Source organism: Mizuhopecten yessoensis, unplaced genomic scaffold (genome assembly GCF_002113885.1).
Source record: "Mizuhopecten yessoensis strain PY_sf001 unplaced genomic scaffold, ASM211388v2 scaffold4359, whole genome shotgun sequence".
Lineage (NCBI taxonomy): Eukaryota > Metazoa > Mollusca > Bivalvia > Pectinida > Pectinidae > Mizuhopecten > Mizuhopecten yessoensis.
In genome coordinates, this window is record NW_018405506.1 from 1,471,777 (window position 1) to 1,489,792 (window position 18,016).

Consider the following 18,016-nt stretch of genomic DNA (forward strand, 5'->3'; position numbering starts at 1 on the left):
ATCTAACACATAGAAGACTTTAAATACCATTTAAAACTAACACAAAGGTCAGCAGGATTGGTATATTAATGAAACAACAGCTGAAATTTTGTCGTTAAATGATATGTAGGCCAGACAACAGATAAAATCGCTCTCTTCTGATCATCAAATTAAATCAATTAACACAGATAATATTGGCTAGAATTAAGCAGAGAGATTATGTGCCATACACAAGGTAAATGTGTAACAATTTTTTTAATGAGCACTGTTTTATATAACCTAGGATTTGTGTAGTCTTTTAAGTCTTGCACATCTGATTGGTGATACCATGGTGATATACAGGTGAGGGTACCGGCAGACACTGTCATGTACACATCTGATTGGTGTTACCATGGTGATATACAGGTGAGGTACCAGCAGTCACTGTCATGTACACATCTGATTGGTGTTACCATGGTAATATACACGTCGGGGTATCGGCATCCACGGTCATGTACACATCTGATTAGTGTTACTGTATAGCAATACACAGGTCTGGATATCAGTAGTTATAGCGATGAACAAATTTGATTGTGTTACCATGGCAATTTACAGCCAGTGTTACAGTAGTTTACACAGAGTACAACACACGTGTATGGATAACAGTCTGAACACAAAAGTAAAATCTTCTATCCAACACTACCAGAATCCCCGGTATAGTGACAAAAAAATTCATAAAGAAAATAGAATTAAAGCTCAATACATCATGACTTTTCCAGTTCAATAACGTTGTATGCTGCCTTTCAGTATTACAACCACTATGTAAAAAAATTGTTACATGTATGCTAGATTTACAAAGGCATAAATGTAGAAATGTGTTTCTCTGGCAGTGAGGTCAAAGGTCAAATGAAATGTGACTTCCTGAGAGGTGAATACACTTTTCTCATAATTTACCAGTATCATTACAATCACATCACAAATGAACAAAGGAATAATATAAAATAATATATATCACTATTTCACAGTACAGGGATTACACAATATAAGTCAATGTTATCATTTCACTTAAGTGTTGACCGAAATTAATACTTTCATAATGAAATAACCATATTCCATGATAGATCATCACAAAAACGGGTAGTAAATGTAGATGAACAATGAAAGGGAACTTCCAGGTAATATAATCCTGATAATGCCCAGTGTGATGGATTTTGATCATAAAGAGGACATGACTTTATACTCTATACATATCCACTATAACAAGCTGGCTGTATGTTGTTTACCTAATCCAGAAAAAAACACATATATAAACAACTTATATTGTTTTCTCAATTAAAATTTTCAATGTTTAAATCAATGGAACATAATTTATCGGGATGTCATCCTCCATTTCCAGACCATTACCTGTAGGAACTGGTTCATTGATACTTCCAGACCATTACCTGTAGGAACTGGTTCATTGATACTTCAATCTGGAAAATTCATTACTTAGTCTGATTTGAAATGATAATATCCGGAAAACAAGACTAAAACACAATGTCAGCCATTATTTTCAGGACTAAAAAGACACAAATATAGTGTCATCGGTTTTTGTTAGGACTAACAAGATTAGACTTCAGTGTCATCTGCTTTTGACAAAGCTAGCAAGATTCTTATATAATCATAGATTTAAATTGTTATGACTAAAAAGGCTTCGACTGCATCCCCTGTAATTGCCTGCCTTCAACTATTTAAAGCTCTTGCTCCTTAATCATAAAGTGTGAACCATCATTTAACAAATAAATCACTTACAGAAACACATTTATTATTATAATAAATGACATATCAATTATGTATGCAATCATAGAATGTCACACTCAAAAACGTACTCATCATACTTTAAAACTCATAATACGGCAGTATTATCAAATATAAATTATACCTAACATAAAAATTGAACATTTTGTATAATTGAACAGTGTATTGCTTCAGTCAGTATGTACATATATAACACATTATAGTTATACATCAATACATAATAATTATACATTAATACAAAATACTTATACATCAATATAAATAATTACATATTAATACATAATAATCATACATTAATACCGTTAATTGTTTAACACTGCAACAGACATATACAGCTCAGGACAATTAAATGCAATTAGCTAGGAAGCATTTCATTAGTGAAGGATCAGAAGTATCTGGCAACATTCATCAAGTAAAATGGAGAAAAAAAACACCAATAATAATAATAATAATAATAATTTGAGGTTCTTATATACCGCTTTATCACAACATAGTTCATAGGTCGTCTCAAAGCGGTTCACAAATTATTATCCGTAGTTAAAGGGCCTTTGCGACCAGCCAATATCTTTCTCAACTCCCTGGGGAGTAGACAGCCGGTGCTGCCATTTCGGCGCTCACAGCTAACAATCTACAATTCTAGCACTGCCCAACCACATACTCATTTACAGCTGAGTAGACTGGAACAAGCGGAGTAAGGTATCTTGCTCAAAGATACAATATGCCTGTAGGATCTCATCCTTAGAAATACAAAGGATAGTCAATAGAAACAGCATCAACTTATGGTTTGGCTTTTTGAACATTTTTACCTGCATGCATAGACTGCTTGTTGGTGAATGTAACTTGTAAATCTGTGGGTGGGCTTATATCTGAGCGTGGGCTTATCAACAGTCAATGAGGTACTTTTCTTACAAAGTGGTATCTTTGTAGTCTGTCTGCAGTAAAACAGCTACACTCACAGACAACCAGTTTAAGGGTGGAGAGTTCACATCTTTAAAATACACCCAATGATATTAATGACATCTAAAGCATTTTTGACATCATATATTGTACTTATGTTAATATCACTATGATGATAATATCAATAAATAAACGTACAATAATTCTAACAGGGTAATATTCAATTTTATAAAAATGCATACAGCTACGTAATGCCATGTACAACAACAATACTGGAAATCAACACGTTTTAAATAGTATTACAGTTGCGAGGCATGTTCAAATATCATTTCAATTGCATCTATGTGTGTTACAGCAATATTTTTATTCAAAATTGTGTATATTTAGCAACAAATACACTGTACATGTTTACTGTGTCCTTAAATGTACTGTCCATTATCACACAATTATTACCATGTCTGTTCTACTTTCATTTCTTATAACGATGATTATGATCTACCAGTATATATTTTATCATATAAACCTATTCCAGTCTATTGAGGCAAAAATTTAAAAACTTAGTTATGAGGTTCCGTTTTGACTACCTTTTAATCTTCAATATATGATTTTTGAAAGACAAAATATGGTACTTTGATATTTTAATATTTGTTATGAAAAAAATGTTTCAATATTGATTTCTTTATTGATTTTTTATTTCTTTAATCATAATTGGAACTTCATGTTTCAAATATTCATACTAATTTGAACATGTATCCATTTTAACTTTTAAGTTTCCAATTTGTATTTTATTTCATTTGGTTTTGTATGATATGAACCTTTTAAGAATTTCATAGATCCAGATTCCTGATTTCATTAGACATATAGTAGGCACAAACCAGATCTCATCGAATTTGCATTAATAAAGCACAAAACTTATGAAACTTTTAGCACAAGAAAAATACATCAATATATTTCCTGTTTAAAAAGTTTGAGACAATAATATTTTGCAAAATATTTACAATATATAAATAATGGAAATAAAAATGCAAGACAGCTATTTATAATACATACAAAGAGCTCACTATGATGTCATCACTGTGATGATTACTTAATGAACACATACTCAGACACCCATACAGGACTACACAAATAAATACATTACTTATCCAACATTTTGAAATGGACAGGTTGTTGATGATGATGATGATGATGATCCAAAGTCCTGTGGTTCCGCCTTGATGAACACACGATTTTGCATCTGATCAAATCCCTGCTGTGGTCGAGGAGATTGTCCACAAGATTGACCTTGCATGCCGGGCCACCCATGCATGGCATTGGCCAAGTGCAACCCTGCAGAGGGGTAGGATCCTGGCACTGTCAGGTCCACATGGTGAGGTAGATTTTGTGATGGCCCCTGGGATGTGAACATATTAGTTGAACTTTGACCTTGACCTGGTGATAAGAACTGACCCTGACCTTGAGAGGAATTACCATGACAGTTTATCTGTGGAATGTAAGAACCCTGACTAGTAGGAAAGTGTGATGGATGAGGTCCCTGAGACCCCTGTCCCCCAAACATCGTTGATCCATCAACTTGGGAGGAGGGATATGTTGTTGCTGGTAAAGGCATCATTCCTTGTGGTCCATGGGGACGAGAGTTACCTCCCCCTGAATATGCCATACTTGAGATTGGATATGACGGGCAGGGAAGACTGATCACAGGCATTTGTTGGTGGAACATGTTGGTACTGCCCCCATAATCCTGAGAGTTGTAAGGAGCTTCCTGCTTAATGGACATAAAGTTTCCAGGGTGATTCATACCTGGAGGACCTACAGCCCCATTCATTGGCTGGTTATTTGTGAAGGGAGCAGGCACATTACCATTACCAAGATTAATTGCTCCCTTGTTGTCAGCATCAGGGTATCCCTCTGCCTTCAGCCGATCCTCCTTCTTAATGACTTTGAGCTCAAGGTCAGGGAAGCACACTTCTGATTCATCCAGTTCTTTAAGATCCCCACGAAGATGGTCCCGCAGTTTCTTTAGGGCTGCGTAAAATGGGACTTTGTCTACGGCTCTAGGTAGTTGTGAACAGCGAGCACTAGAAGAGGGCATCACATACACAACCTGAAAACAGGGAGGAAGGCAATGAAACAGAACAGCAGGCACTTATACAGATAAGAAAATCATGTAAACAAAATGAAACCAATAGCAACCAATGCATGATGGAATCGCTTATACACAATCAAAAACAGGGCGAGTCATTTAAATAGAACAGTAATCTGAAAACAGGGAGGGAGTCAATTAAATAGAAGAGAGAACAATCTGTGAAACCAGCAGACAAATCTATACATGTACATGTATGGATTTGTTCACAATCCAGCAGATTTTAAAAAGCAATCCTATCATCAAGGTTTCAATACATTTCTTATTTTAGCACTTCCATATTTTAATTACAAAATACATGTATACTGTCACAAATTTGAGCATGTCTTCAATATTTATATGTGCACAGTATTGGTGAGACAACTATTTAGTTGAGTGTATAGTTACCGTATCAGTGCCCTCCAGCGGTTCAGGTTGTTTCCCTATTGCAAAATTCTTGTGTCCCAAAAATACTTCATAAATACCTGTAACAATGTTGCATATTCAATCACTTCCAAGTTCCAATCACATTGACTTTGAACAAGGCACACTTTAAACTATGTAAATCTTAAGTATTTTAATGATAAAATAAAACAACCTGGTATCAATTCAATTTTTTTCATTACATCAAAGAATTGTTAACTATTTATATAATAGTCACATTAAACAGGTGACAAGGTTATTCATAGTAAGACCTGATATATATATATATACAGTGTTGTTCAATTTCTTTCAATTGTTAAATGTTTGTAGCAGAATTAATTTATCTAGATAAATGTTCTTTATCCAATGCTGTAAAACAACATTGATTTATTTGAACAAACCCTTCAACAAGTGACAAGACACATACCCGGTCTCTAAGCATCATTATTCATTATATGTCATCAGAATCAGTATGAAGATTTTAACGTACTTGAAACATGTGACCTGAATATGGGTCAATATAAATTGTATGATCATAGCATGTTATTTATAAACCAAATATTACGATCCTATGTATTGTAGTAGTATTGTTAGACGTCATCCAAAGACTATATGTTAAAAGAACATGAACACTGGGTTATTCTATGCATCAATATTTTCACTTTTGGGCCTCACCTCTCTAGGCGAGCTAATAATGATAACGTCAATAATCAAGGCCCATCAATGGGATGTGTATTACAGCTACCATGACAACCACAGTCAATGGTTTTCTTTCGTAAACTTACCCTTCCCATTAAAGACAGCTATCTTTGGTTTGTATTTATTCAGTTTCTCCGACAGGTATTTGGCACCTTCTTTGATTTCTTTTCTGAAATCAGTCAAAAGTATTGATTCTTAGTCAAAATATATGGATTCCTAATTGAAATACATTAACATCATTCAATTTACATTCATCATCTGCATATTCTTTGTTTGTATCGCGATGTAGCTGAAGGATTGGGAACATTACACCAATATGTACTATTATGTACTAACAATTAAAGAAAAAATGGCTTTTTTAGAAACAAAAAAAGGATGTCAATATGTTTTCCTTATATTTAGAACAGACATCTTTTGAAGATGATTTCTCATCCTTTACCTTTTTAATCCAAAATCACTTTTTTCATTTCTTGAGATGAAATTATTGAAAAGTTCTCAGCATTTTACTTCCAAAAATCTCTACCATTGAACTTAAAAGTACTTTTTCCAAACAAAAAAGAGAATTTGAAACATTCTTCCATTGCCAAGTATGTGGAGAATTTAACTGTCTGTTGACTTTGTAGCCATCAACTTCCTTCGACAAACAACCAGATATGCATTGTTTTAGAACTAGACACAAATATCAAGAGGTTTGTACAACCATAAATCATTTTATCATTTATTCGTGCTTTAGGTTCACATTGTTTCGAACCTTGTCAGATCTGCACTTCCTCTGGTTGTCCTTGCAACTATGTTGGTAAATCCTATCCCGTAATTCAGCAGTTTGGTGTCATCGTAAGCTGTCAGTGGTTCGGGAATGAGGCCCGAGAGGTACATACATTTCCCTGAAAATAATAAAGGAACAAAGATGTTACTGATGTACACGCTGACTGTCTGAATCTTGCTGACCAAGACAGATGATATTATATTGATCACTCAAGATAAAAACAAAAGGTTGTGGACATGTATAATATAATAATATAAACTTTATCTTTTTACAACAATAATGAAACAGTTTTTTTTCCAACTTATCTTAATCACTCTTGTTGGCCCGGATGGACTTTCTCACATCTTAACAGGGAAACGAACCCCAGCCATCTTGTTGAAGGCGAGTTTGCCATTCACTATCCAGAAGTATTATCATATTAAACAGTCAAGAAGGAATGATTTTCTTATACAGTAAAACCCCACTTACTCGATCTTGCATTACTCAAATACTCCCTATACCTCTAGTGGTCTTAGTCCTGACCGCCTTGTTCTTATATATTCTTTGTAAAGTAACCTCGGATTACTCGAACAGCCATTGCTAGAATACCTGGTGTTCCTCAACCACTCAAAACCTTCGTATTTAACATATCCATTCGTCCAACAGGTAATCATACCTTTTTATCCTGGGAATCGTTGTTTTAGCGGAAGTGTTAATCACTGGGTGTGTAAAACAATATTTTGGCCAGGCAATATTAAAGGGAAATCACAAAGCAGATTTGTGGTCATCTTTATAGATATTCCAACTTGAATATATGTCATATTGGTAATTTCGTCATCAATCAACATCGCAAAAACAGGGATTCAAGATTTTCTTTCACTTCAAAATGATTGAATAGGTCCTCGATCTCGTTTTGATATTTTGTAAAATTATTGTAGCCAGACACAGTATGATGGACTATGTTTAAACAACAAGCACGTCAGATACAGCTACTTTATTTCACTTCCTTTTTTAACACCGATTTATATCCTAGTAAAAGCTGGCATCTGTATTAAGCATCTTTTTTATTTCTATCATCTACTAATACTACTATCCGTGATATTTGCAGTGCTCATAATGTATATGTCGTTCTACCTGATCAAAACATAATGTGCGACAAACCTCGGATTTGTCAAATAATGTGTATTACTTGAACTTTTGATCTGGACCCCAAGAGTTCCAGTTAGCGTGGTTTTATTATATTGTAATATAATCTAATGGTAAAGAAAACGTAAGATTTCAGGGGTGAAAATCTTCATGTGAAATGTATAAAACTTTCCCTTCATCACAAAGAAGGAAATTTCCCCCATAACCCAGATTGAACCGTCTATAAGTACATTATGTATCTCGCATAACAAAAATAGAACAAAGTTTTGGATTTGTGTATGAGGAGGAGACTGGAGGGCTGAGGATCAGGAATGTCATGCACATAATTCTGACATATGTAGCTACAAACCTTAAACTATGTTTGTTCCCCCAGAATAAGTAATCACTGAATGGCCATCCAGAGTAATCAACATGTGGAAGTTTGTCAGGATCACAAGGCTGACACATATTATATAGCAGGCATGTTATAATCACAAGGGTCAGGGTCGATATAGACCGCCACAGTAGGTCTTTTTTCAGAGAATATTTTGGGTTTATCGTATATATACTTACAGAAGTGATTTCCTGGGCCCGCATAATGATGTCCAACATAAGCTGCCATCAAACCGGGATTGATACCCACCTACAACACACAAATTGTAACCACCTAATTAATGTAATACCTCACACAAAAAAAGATCACAACACATTGGTTTACGATAACTTTTAAATACTTTGCAGGATGACTTTTAGCTGCCTTCAGGTAAGCAGTGTGCTGCCCTCCAGGATATCTCAGTAGGTGTGAAAATTGGCCAAACATTTCTGGTCTTGTCGACAGGTCTCAATGATTTGGTGAATTAGACATTAAATGGTACGTGTGGATACCTCCTGTATAGTAGAGTTGTCCTATTTAACCCTTTCACCCCTATTTAATTTTAGTAGACTCTACCATGCATTGATCTGGAGGAGTCCATTATGGTCTACAGTGGTGAAAGGGTTATAAGTCACTGCAACCAGGTGTAATATGTATATGCTGCCTAGTACTATATTTTATAGCAGGTTCTAGTGGTTAAGGCATCTGCATGACTGTCTACAACGACAAGCCCTCCAACCTGAGTGGAGGAAAGCCGGAGTTCCCAAATAAAAACCACGACCTACGGCTAGTACCTGGCAACTGCCCCACGTAGGCCTGGACCTGCGACCATGTGGTAGAGGGCTAGTGGTAGCAGATTGTCAGACACCTTAACGACTTGGCTACCGCGGCCCAATAGGACGTAAAGCACAAACAAACCAATCTTTCTAGGCAAGGGTGGTGTTGATTGCATTATAAGTTTGTGATGTTTAAGAACAATCACAGAAAGGGAATGACATCATGATCAGAGAAATGATGCGTGGTGTTGCACCGTAATATTTACGCCAGAAGGAAACACTGAATTAAGTTTAGGAGACTTACAATAACAATGTCTAGATCCTCAGCCAGGTGGTCTGGCAGAAGGCGTTTCATCACTTCCTCTTCAGGCATGCCCTTGAAACGATCATGTTTCTTTTTCTTCACAACCATGTGGTCAGTTATCTTCTCCTGTTTCACTTTCTCAGTCTTCCTTTTCTTGGCCTTGGAAGTTTTGCCCTTTGCTGTAGTACTTGTAACACTGATGATGACAGAATAAATACAGGCAAAATGAAAGTAAGATCATAAACAGTCTCCCCTGTACTACTTACAGGAAACATGAAAGTAACATCAGACATAGCCTTTCTTGTACAAATTACAGACAAAATGAACGTAACATCACACATGGCCGGCCTTCCCTGTACTACACGTATCACTGACGAAGAAGAATGTTTTTTTTAAATATATCCAAAAAAGGCGTATAATAGTAGTATCTTTTTTTAGGAAAATCAGAGGGGGTGAATGAGATAAATTTCAATAAATGCTCAACTTGAATGCTGTTACTGCTCATACTGAATTAACATAAGGCCAAACAAAACAGTACCAGGTATTTTTGTTTCCCGTTACATGTCTGAAAATTAGGGTAGTTAGGTAAGAAATCTTTCTTTTCATTTTTTTTTTTTAAGGTTAATATACCAGGGAAGTGTACCAGGAAGGCACAAACAAATAGGGTAGGTAGAGTAACCCCATATTTGGTCTAATTTAAACATGTATCTACAGTAAGATTAATGTACCTTTGAAACATATCCTGTGGTTCAGACTTGATATCTAACTGAGGTTCTGTCTTGATGAAGTTGGCCATCGCCATTGCATGGTGCTGCAGTCCTGCATGGTTCATGTTCTCCATGGGACTGAAAGTATAAAAGTTGATGTATATTCAATCACAAGTACCTATTACATATAGTTCTAAACTTATATTAGAACATATTATATGATCTCAGTTTCTACAAGCTAGTAGCTACTAGCTACAAACTAGTTTCGTAAGAATGTCGTATTTTTACAGACATTCCTCGCTACTAAAGACGAACTGATAAAACTTATAATTATTTTTTGAGAAAACATGAAAGCTGTAATTTTTACAAACATTATTCATTAAATTGTTGACAACATTTTACAGAGTAATATTTTGTTGAGTTATATTGTCTAACACAAAAGAAGCTAGTCTTACATTTGCGCTACATTAACACCAAACAGTACAAATTGTGTTCTGAGATTGAAACCAATTTGTTCTGGCTTATATATATAATATATATATATAGTGATTAGGATGTTATTATAAACAAGGTTAAAACTTCAGAAATATGATGTTGATGCCATGATCAGAGTTTTGAGATCACTGTCTTAAATGATTTCTGTTCAGTTACTGAAATTATACTAAATGTACAATACATGTACTGTATTATGAAAGTACAATTGTATGTTTCTATATACTAGATCTGATCTCAATATAATGTACTCACAAATATGTTAAATTTTGTTCCATTTTCTCTTGCAAAATAAACCTGCTATACAGCTGAAATGAAAATACACATAACAATTATGATCAATAAATGATATTATGTATTATTTACATTTGACTGTCAAATACACAAAAACCTGATGGTTCTAATTAATTAATTGTAATCTGTTATTTACATCTAAGATAGACCCATTGGCAAATTTGTTTTAACATGTACAGATTAATATCAGTCATTACTACAAAAACTAAACCAACTTGGAAATCCAATCTCACCGAGTCCTGATATGTAATCCTAGAGCTATGATTATGAAGAATTATAAAGTGAACAACATATAGAAGTCATGAGTTTTCTTTTTATATTAATCAGCTCGTTGACAAAACAATAATATAATGTCAATACATTTATTTTCACCAATTCCATATAATAAATACCAGGCTGACCATCAACATGTTCTGTGTTCATACAGATACACTGCTGATCAGATCCAGCCCAATTTGTATACTCGACCCATCAGATCATCATTGGAATGTATAACATTTTACAGTATTAATGAAAAATAAATAAAATCTTGAAAACGTTGCAGAAAAAGAAGAAGATACAATTACATTAAAAATGTATTTGGCATAGCTAATCGGGCGTAGCTAATCTACTTTTCAGCGTTATATACCCCTTCAGTAGGCCTACAGTACAGATTATATAGCTGCTGCAAACAAACTGTACCAAATCATCTAATAATATGTCTTGTATTAAGTTCCAATTCACTCAACCGTATGTAAACACATGTGATTACATAACAAGTCATAACGACCCTGTGCCGGACAAACAAAGGGTTTAGATTAGCCTTGGGCCATGCAAGTGACAGCATTTTGAACCTTTGACTGTCCAGCCTGTGATGGGACCTGTCACAAGCACAGGGTCTCCTTTCAAACATTGAGCATAAACCAGATACAGTATAAAGACTAGTTTTGTCTAATAAAAAGCATTCAATATATCGTATAACTAAATGAATACAATGATAGCCATGCCAAACAAATGTCCTAATTGAAGCTGACTGACCCCCCCTCCATTTTGAGGAATATGAATCACAATGCCACATGTTGGAAATCGTGATAAATTATTCATCGTCCATTCACTTAAATGTATATGCATTCCATATAATCGTTCCTCTATTATCTATTCTATCTACTTATCATTATTCTAATACCTTTCCAATTGAGAATATGCTAGTGCAAAAAAAATCTTTTAACGTAAACAGAACCATTACCTGCAGGTGCTTGATGCTTTGTTGTCTGTGGAACCTTTAATCTCATTGGTCAATTCAGTTCAAAGGTTACCATATTAGCCAATCGCTGTTAGGGTTTGATCTAAAAATATAATCGAGGGAGAAGTCATTACTTGGAAAAAAACTCGTTTACGGAAAGTGCCGACGGTTCCCGATTGTGATTGAATTTGACATGTAACGAGCCATTTGATTGGCGCATATTTTTTATTGCACGAATAGAAACAGCTTTCTTATGAGCAAATTGCAAAACATGTGAGGATGACATCCATTACCAAGGTTGTGACAAAAGTTGTGAACGCAGTTCCAGGGAAACAATTTGGGGTTTTTCGATTCCTTCCATTTATGTTCCTGGGAGGTGCAACATTAGAATATGTAATGATCCATTGGACAGTGGGGTCAACTAATTTTTGTAAGCAGACGTTACAAGCAAAACATAATTGGGTACTGTACTGAGGCCTACTGAGTAACCTGCCTCCAGATATAACCTCCATTACCTCTTCTGACTGCTTAAGCTGTCCCTAAACAAAAAACAATTATAACTCCAATACATATTCCCTTTCACTTTCTTTTATCTTTTCTTCTCTTGGCCTAGCAACTACTATCACATGACATGATCTTCAAATAGATGAAATAGGAGCTTGCAGCAGTCCATCACTTGACACCTTCAAGAAGGCAATCAGTGATACTCCCTTTGTTAGGCCATAGACTATGTCAGCATATTTTTAACTTCACCCTCCCCCGTCCCCTTCTGAGTGAGTGACCCCCGTCCCCTGTCATCATAGTTCACCTACCCGAATACACTAAGAGTTGATATGACCAACACCGAATCAGAACTCTTTTTAAATACAGCTCAGTTGGAGTGNCCCCCCCACCCCCTCCCTCACACCCCAACTCAAAGTCCATAATAGATCCGCTATTTTGTACAACAGGAGCTATCAACATCGTAGAGGTTCCATAAAATATGCCCTTGTAATGGGCAGTAGCAGGTCTAAACTTATAGACATTTCTTAGCTCACCAAATACTCTCTCATCACACTTTTCTTTCTTTCCTCTCTCTCTCCCTTATGCATGCACCAGTCCGCACTTTATCATTTCTATCTCGGTCACCACACAATACCTTTTAACATGCACAGACGCGCACGCTGCACATAATACTCGAAAGAGGGTGATGCAGAATATATAGATAGTTAGGTGGTCATTACTATGTAGATGTAGAACAGTACCGAGTACAGAAGCCTGAGTTTCCTCTGGCCCTGACACCAGACAAGACATTTTGACAGATGGATAAAGCCAGATGAAACTCGGGCTAGGGTGGCAGTTACTCGTTGGCAATTGTATTACAGAAATAAAGTAAATAACATCACTTAAGGTCAAAGGATCTTATTTCAACAAAACCCAATAAATACTGTATAAAACAAAAATTGACCGATTTTTGTATATGCTCACCTGTCACTGGATAAGAATATTATAGTCGGTTATATATTATATTTTTTTCAATTTAAAAAGTTTGACATTAGAATTGATGACTTTTTGTGTACAAATCACAGGTGTTTGGCACACTGATATGTGTAGATATACTATACAGTACATAATTGGTCATATTAGTGTGTTTAGCAGTACTAGTGAACACCTCTGGAATAAATGTACCAATTATTTATAACACAGAATTAGATTCTATGTGTATCAGTGTGATATTTAATTCACTTGATAATGTTGAAAGGGTGACACCCTTTTTGGCTCCTAGATTTTAAAGAACTTTGTGTGTTTTTATTTCACTTTAATCTCCATTTTAAAATTGTTACTGCGATCAGATAACTGACACTAACTGTTACCAGAATGCAGGATTATTACCTATATACGCTGTTGTGCCCAACCTGTTAATTATATATAATTAGCTAGCGATAAGTCAGGGTGAGGATGAACAAGATACAAGATGCAAGAAACTTTATTTAACGTCGCATATATCAAACAGAGAAACATTAGCCCTATTTTTGTGACAAACATGATAAAAAGCAAACAGAAAACAACAAAAAAAGCTATACACTATCACAGAAAGCTAGCACATAATCAGCAAATAAAACATACAATAACATAGCAGCATATAATTAGATATCACAGGCACTAAATTTAAAGAACTATAGTTATAATATAAAGATGAAAAGAGATAATAGTGAACACCATATCAATTCACACAGGTGTTGCTTTATATTGAAGGGTTAAAACACTTCAAGTGTAATGTACATACATGCTAATATAGCAAAAGGGTAAAAATTGACATAATATACACTAATATAGTGTAAATAAATTAGGACGACAAGGTCTAGTAAGTGAAAGATATTGAGCTATAATGATGATTAGAAGAGAGGGCTAGAAACTATGCTGCCAGTTATTGGTATATAAAAGTGCCATGCAAAACAGAAGTTAAGCTAAATAGGTAGGTAAATAAATAGAAAAATAAAGTAATAAAGACTAAAACACTGAAAAACATTAAAACTCTAAACACAGGTACAGATACGACATGAGCAAACACTGAAGTTGTTAGTACACCACTAATATACACAAATTATGGGTAACAGGTTGTTTCGCCCTAAATCCTGAACGCCCTAGAATGTTTCGCCCTTTTTTTTTTATTTATTTGTACGCTTATATAATAATTAATATTTAAATACATCAACTAAACTTATTGATAATTTTCCACATTTGTGTTACGTAGGTATATTTCATGTAAAAAAATGCGCAACTGTGTGAGTTCGGAGTCGGCTTTTCACAGCTGCCATTTGTCACATTCGCTTAAAAACAATACAAACACATTTTTGTTTATAAAATTGATTTTGATGATATGGAAGACTAAGAAGACTTAATTTGTGACTTAAAATTGAAAGAAAATACCTAACAATGTTCGCCCTAAATTTTTTGTTTCGCTTCATCCATTATTATTCCTAAAAAGGAGGTTAGGTTAGGGCTGTGTAACAAGAGAGGAAAAATACACAGCCATACCAGGATCTAAATCTGGGACCTTCGACTTCCAGACCACAGGCTTGTCAAATTTTATCAGTAGATAGATCCTATACAGTCCTATATAGTAAAGAATATCCCCCTCCCCCAAATACAAATACAAAATTACTCTTGGACTATAAAAACGTACTAATAACATTTCAGACACCTGTGTCTATACAGTCGCTCAAACCAAATCAACTGTGAGCTACATATACCTAAAGATCAATGCAGTCCAGTTCTGCTTCATTCAAATTCCTCCCCTCTTTTTGTTAAATCTTCACCCTCAAAGACACACAAGACCTAAGTTGGTATGTTTCATTGGGTGCTAAATGCAAAGCCAAGTAACACGAGAGAGTAAAATGCACAGCCAGACCAGGATTTGAACCTACTAGGACACCTTAGTCCGACACGTGTAGTCCTTATTGATTGTGCTACCTGCAGCTAGTCGCCAGCAATCCATGCAGTCCACTTTAGTCTGTTCTAATACAGGGCTATAAGGAGGAGAACCCAAATCAGATCCATACCAAAAATAGTTCCAAATAACTTGAGTACCTACTTTTAGTTTTCATATAGCAGGGATTATCTCCCCTTTAAAAGATTTTTTTAAAAGGAGATGCTTACTTTGTTTTAAACTGAATAATTTTCACAACAAAAAAAAGTTGAAAAAGTTTAAATATATTAACTGTGAATGTTTAATTTTACTATGATGTAGACTTAGAATACATACATGTTGCCAATGCCTTTTTTTGCATACTGTACAGATTATAAATGTATTATTTAATAACAGCAGGAGACATGTTTCAATCCCAGTAACATGTATTTGTTTATGTTGTTAAAAATGGCACATGTAAGGACTAAACCTGGGATAATCCTGGAGGGGGCCATCGGGCCATTGACCCCTCAAAACTGAAATTGACTGCTCCATAATCCAATTTTCTTTCAATTTTACATAGAATAGCCTCTTGCTGAAATGGCCCACTTCTTTTAAATTCAAGGATTTTCCTGCTAAACCTTCAGCTGTGGACAATAATGGGAATATCAATGTATGCTGATGAACGTTCGTGAAACATTAGGCCTGTTAATATATTAACTGTCTTTTATTGGAAATACACCTGATACAGATTTTACATATTTGTTGTCTTGCAGATAATACGTTCAAGAAAAGACAAGCTGAAAAACAAGCCATTACAGAATTGATGGAAAGTGGAGAACTTACATTGGCCTTTCTAGTTGAACGACAAAGACAAGAATGAGTCTGTGCTAATTAACTGAGGTCTAAATCTGTTTTGTGATTGCTTAATAACTTAAAGACAAATATGCCTTATGGTATTTCTACAACACAGTACTTTACTGCTTTGGCATCATTTCTAGCTGCCGGAATTGCTGGTTCGTCAATTGTCTTCCATATGTATAAGCCCCTTGAGGTAAGTCAATATTTCGGCATCAACACTTAACACTTTATAGACCGTTCAGTGTCCTCAAAATTCTTGCATCATGTCTGTAATATGAAATTATTGTCATTGAAAAGACCAAATGTTTTGAAAGTTGTGTTTGCTATCTTTTGCTTTTAATTGTTTCATGGGTTCATGGCCCGGGTTCTCTTAAAAGTCTCGTAAATAAAGAAGGTGTAGCATGGAAATGGTTTTATATACAATACATGGCAGATGCTCCTCTTGATCAACATCAGCAGCTAAATATACTATGTATACACTTGTATTTCTATATTTAGACACTTCTGTGATAATGTAAAGTTGTCTGTAAGTACTATACCCCGGGTAATTTGATTGGTTGTATCAAGTAGTATGTTTGCATACACTTCAATACCAAATCTTATGTTGTCAATAGATAATGGATTGTCTGTTTTTATTTATTTATTTTTGCAGGGCATTGAGAAACAAGTTGAAGAAGAGAAAGAGAAGCTCAGGGAAGAGTTTACCAAATATTGTGAAAAAAAGGCAGGAAAATGAAAGACCAAGCTCAAATACAATTGTTTTTAGTCTGTATCAATATATAAAATCATAATGGAAAGTTTAGAGACTATGATATAATGTTTATGGACGAATGATACTTATGTGTGTTAAATATTAGCATTTATGAATTAAAATTAAAGAAAAAACTTCTTTTATTTTTATTTTATGTTAAAGTTTTTACATTTTTTTGCAATGATTTTAACTGAAAGGTCAGTGAATCAGGTACATCTAATAGTTTTTGTATTGCTTTATAGCCCATTGACAATTTTAAATTTTTATTCATGATCAGGAGAAAATGAGAAACTTCATATTTTTTTTATTAAAAACAGTTGCTTCCCTTTGATACACATGAAAGGGGAGCACACAAGAGGAGTTGCTTCCCTTTGATAAACCAGTGAACGATATAATTACGAGTTCAAAACGCTATAGAAGAAGCTTTCGTTGATGCACTAGTGATTAATCGGTAGCAATTATTTCAAGTTAACATTCTGTATAAGTTTTTCCATTTGATACGCATGTTGCATGCGAGTACTGCGTCTAGGGTTCTATCTAATCGGCTGATCTACTAGCAAATGCATGGTTATTGTAAGAATATTTTTAAGATATCCCTCATTGTCATGTCAAAAATCTCTCCGAAAAAAATCAATATTGATATTCACAAAATTGAATATAAGTTTGGGGGTTTAGATATATAATAAATTGATCCCGCCCCCCCCCCCCCCCCCCCCAAAAAAAAACCCGTGTAAAATTACCCTAAACACCTTAGTACACTTCTTTAAAACGAAGAGATTGAGTTGTTCGTAGACATTTATAATATGAATCTGATATGGAATGAATTCCAAACTTACAAGTGTACGAGTATGACCTACAAAAATATTACACAGGAATCGGTTGAACCACTCGGAATTAAACGACGAATAGATACCACAACTTACATGAAATGAAAACAACGAAAACGGACTTAGCAGATTCCAAACTACAAATAGCAAGATTTATCAAATATAAATTAATTTTAGCTGTGATTTCCTTCCATTATCTCTCAACAATAGCAGGGAATGGGTCAGCAACGAAAAGTAGACATTGGTGTCTCTGAG

The 18,016-nt window shown here is 34.8% G+C and overlaps 1 protein-coding gene and 1 long non-coding RNA gene across 3 annotated transcripts; one reads left to right on the forward strand and one right to left on the reverse strand.

Annotated features, from left to right (window-relative positions):
- Positions 1–2,397: 2,397 nt before the first annotated feature.
- LOC110448845 lies at positions 2,398–11,969 on the reverse strand. Of its 2 annotated transcripts, none has more exons than XM_021495315.1 (9): positions 11,938–11,969; positions 10,674–10,726; positions 9,948–10,064; positions 9,220–9,415; positions 8,340–8,409; positions 6,648–6,780; positions 5,983–6,065; positions 5,183–5,259; positions 2,398–4,756 (listed from the first exon to the last, which is right to left on the reverse strand). In XM_021495315.1, the coding sequence occupies exons 2-9, from the start codon at positions 10,694–10,696 to the stop codon at positions 3,794–3,796; spliced, it is 1,662 nt and encodes a 553-aa protein (XP_021350990.1). In that variant the 5' UTR covers positions 10,697–10,726; positions 11,938–11,969; the 3' UTR covers positions 2,398–3,793. The 2 variants fall into 2 exon arrangements, with proteins under 2 accessions (XP_021350990.1, XP_021350991.1); XM_021495316.1 differs by lacking the exon at positions 11,938–11,969 and adding an exon at positions 11,878–11,930.
- Positions 11,970–16,211: 4,242 nt separating this feature from the next.
- On the forward strand, positions 16,212–17,068 carry LOC110448846. Its single transcript, XR_002462787.1, has 2 exons — positions 16,212–16,376; positions 16,836–17,068. It is a non-coding gene; the product is annotated as an uncharacterized LOC110448846 (long non-coding RNA).
- Positions 17,069–18,016: the final 948 nt, after the last annotated feature.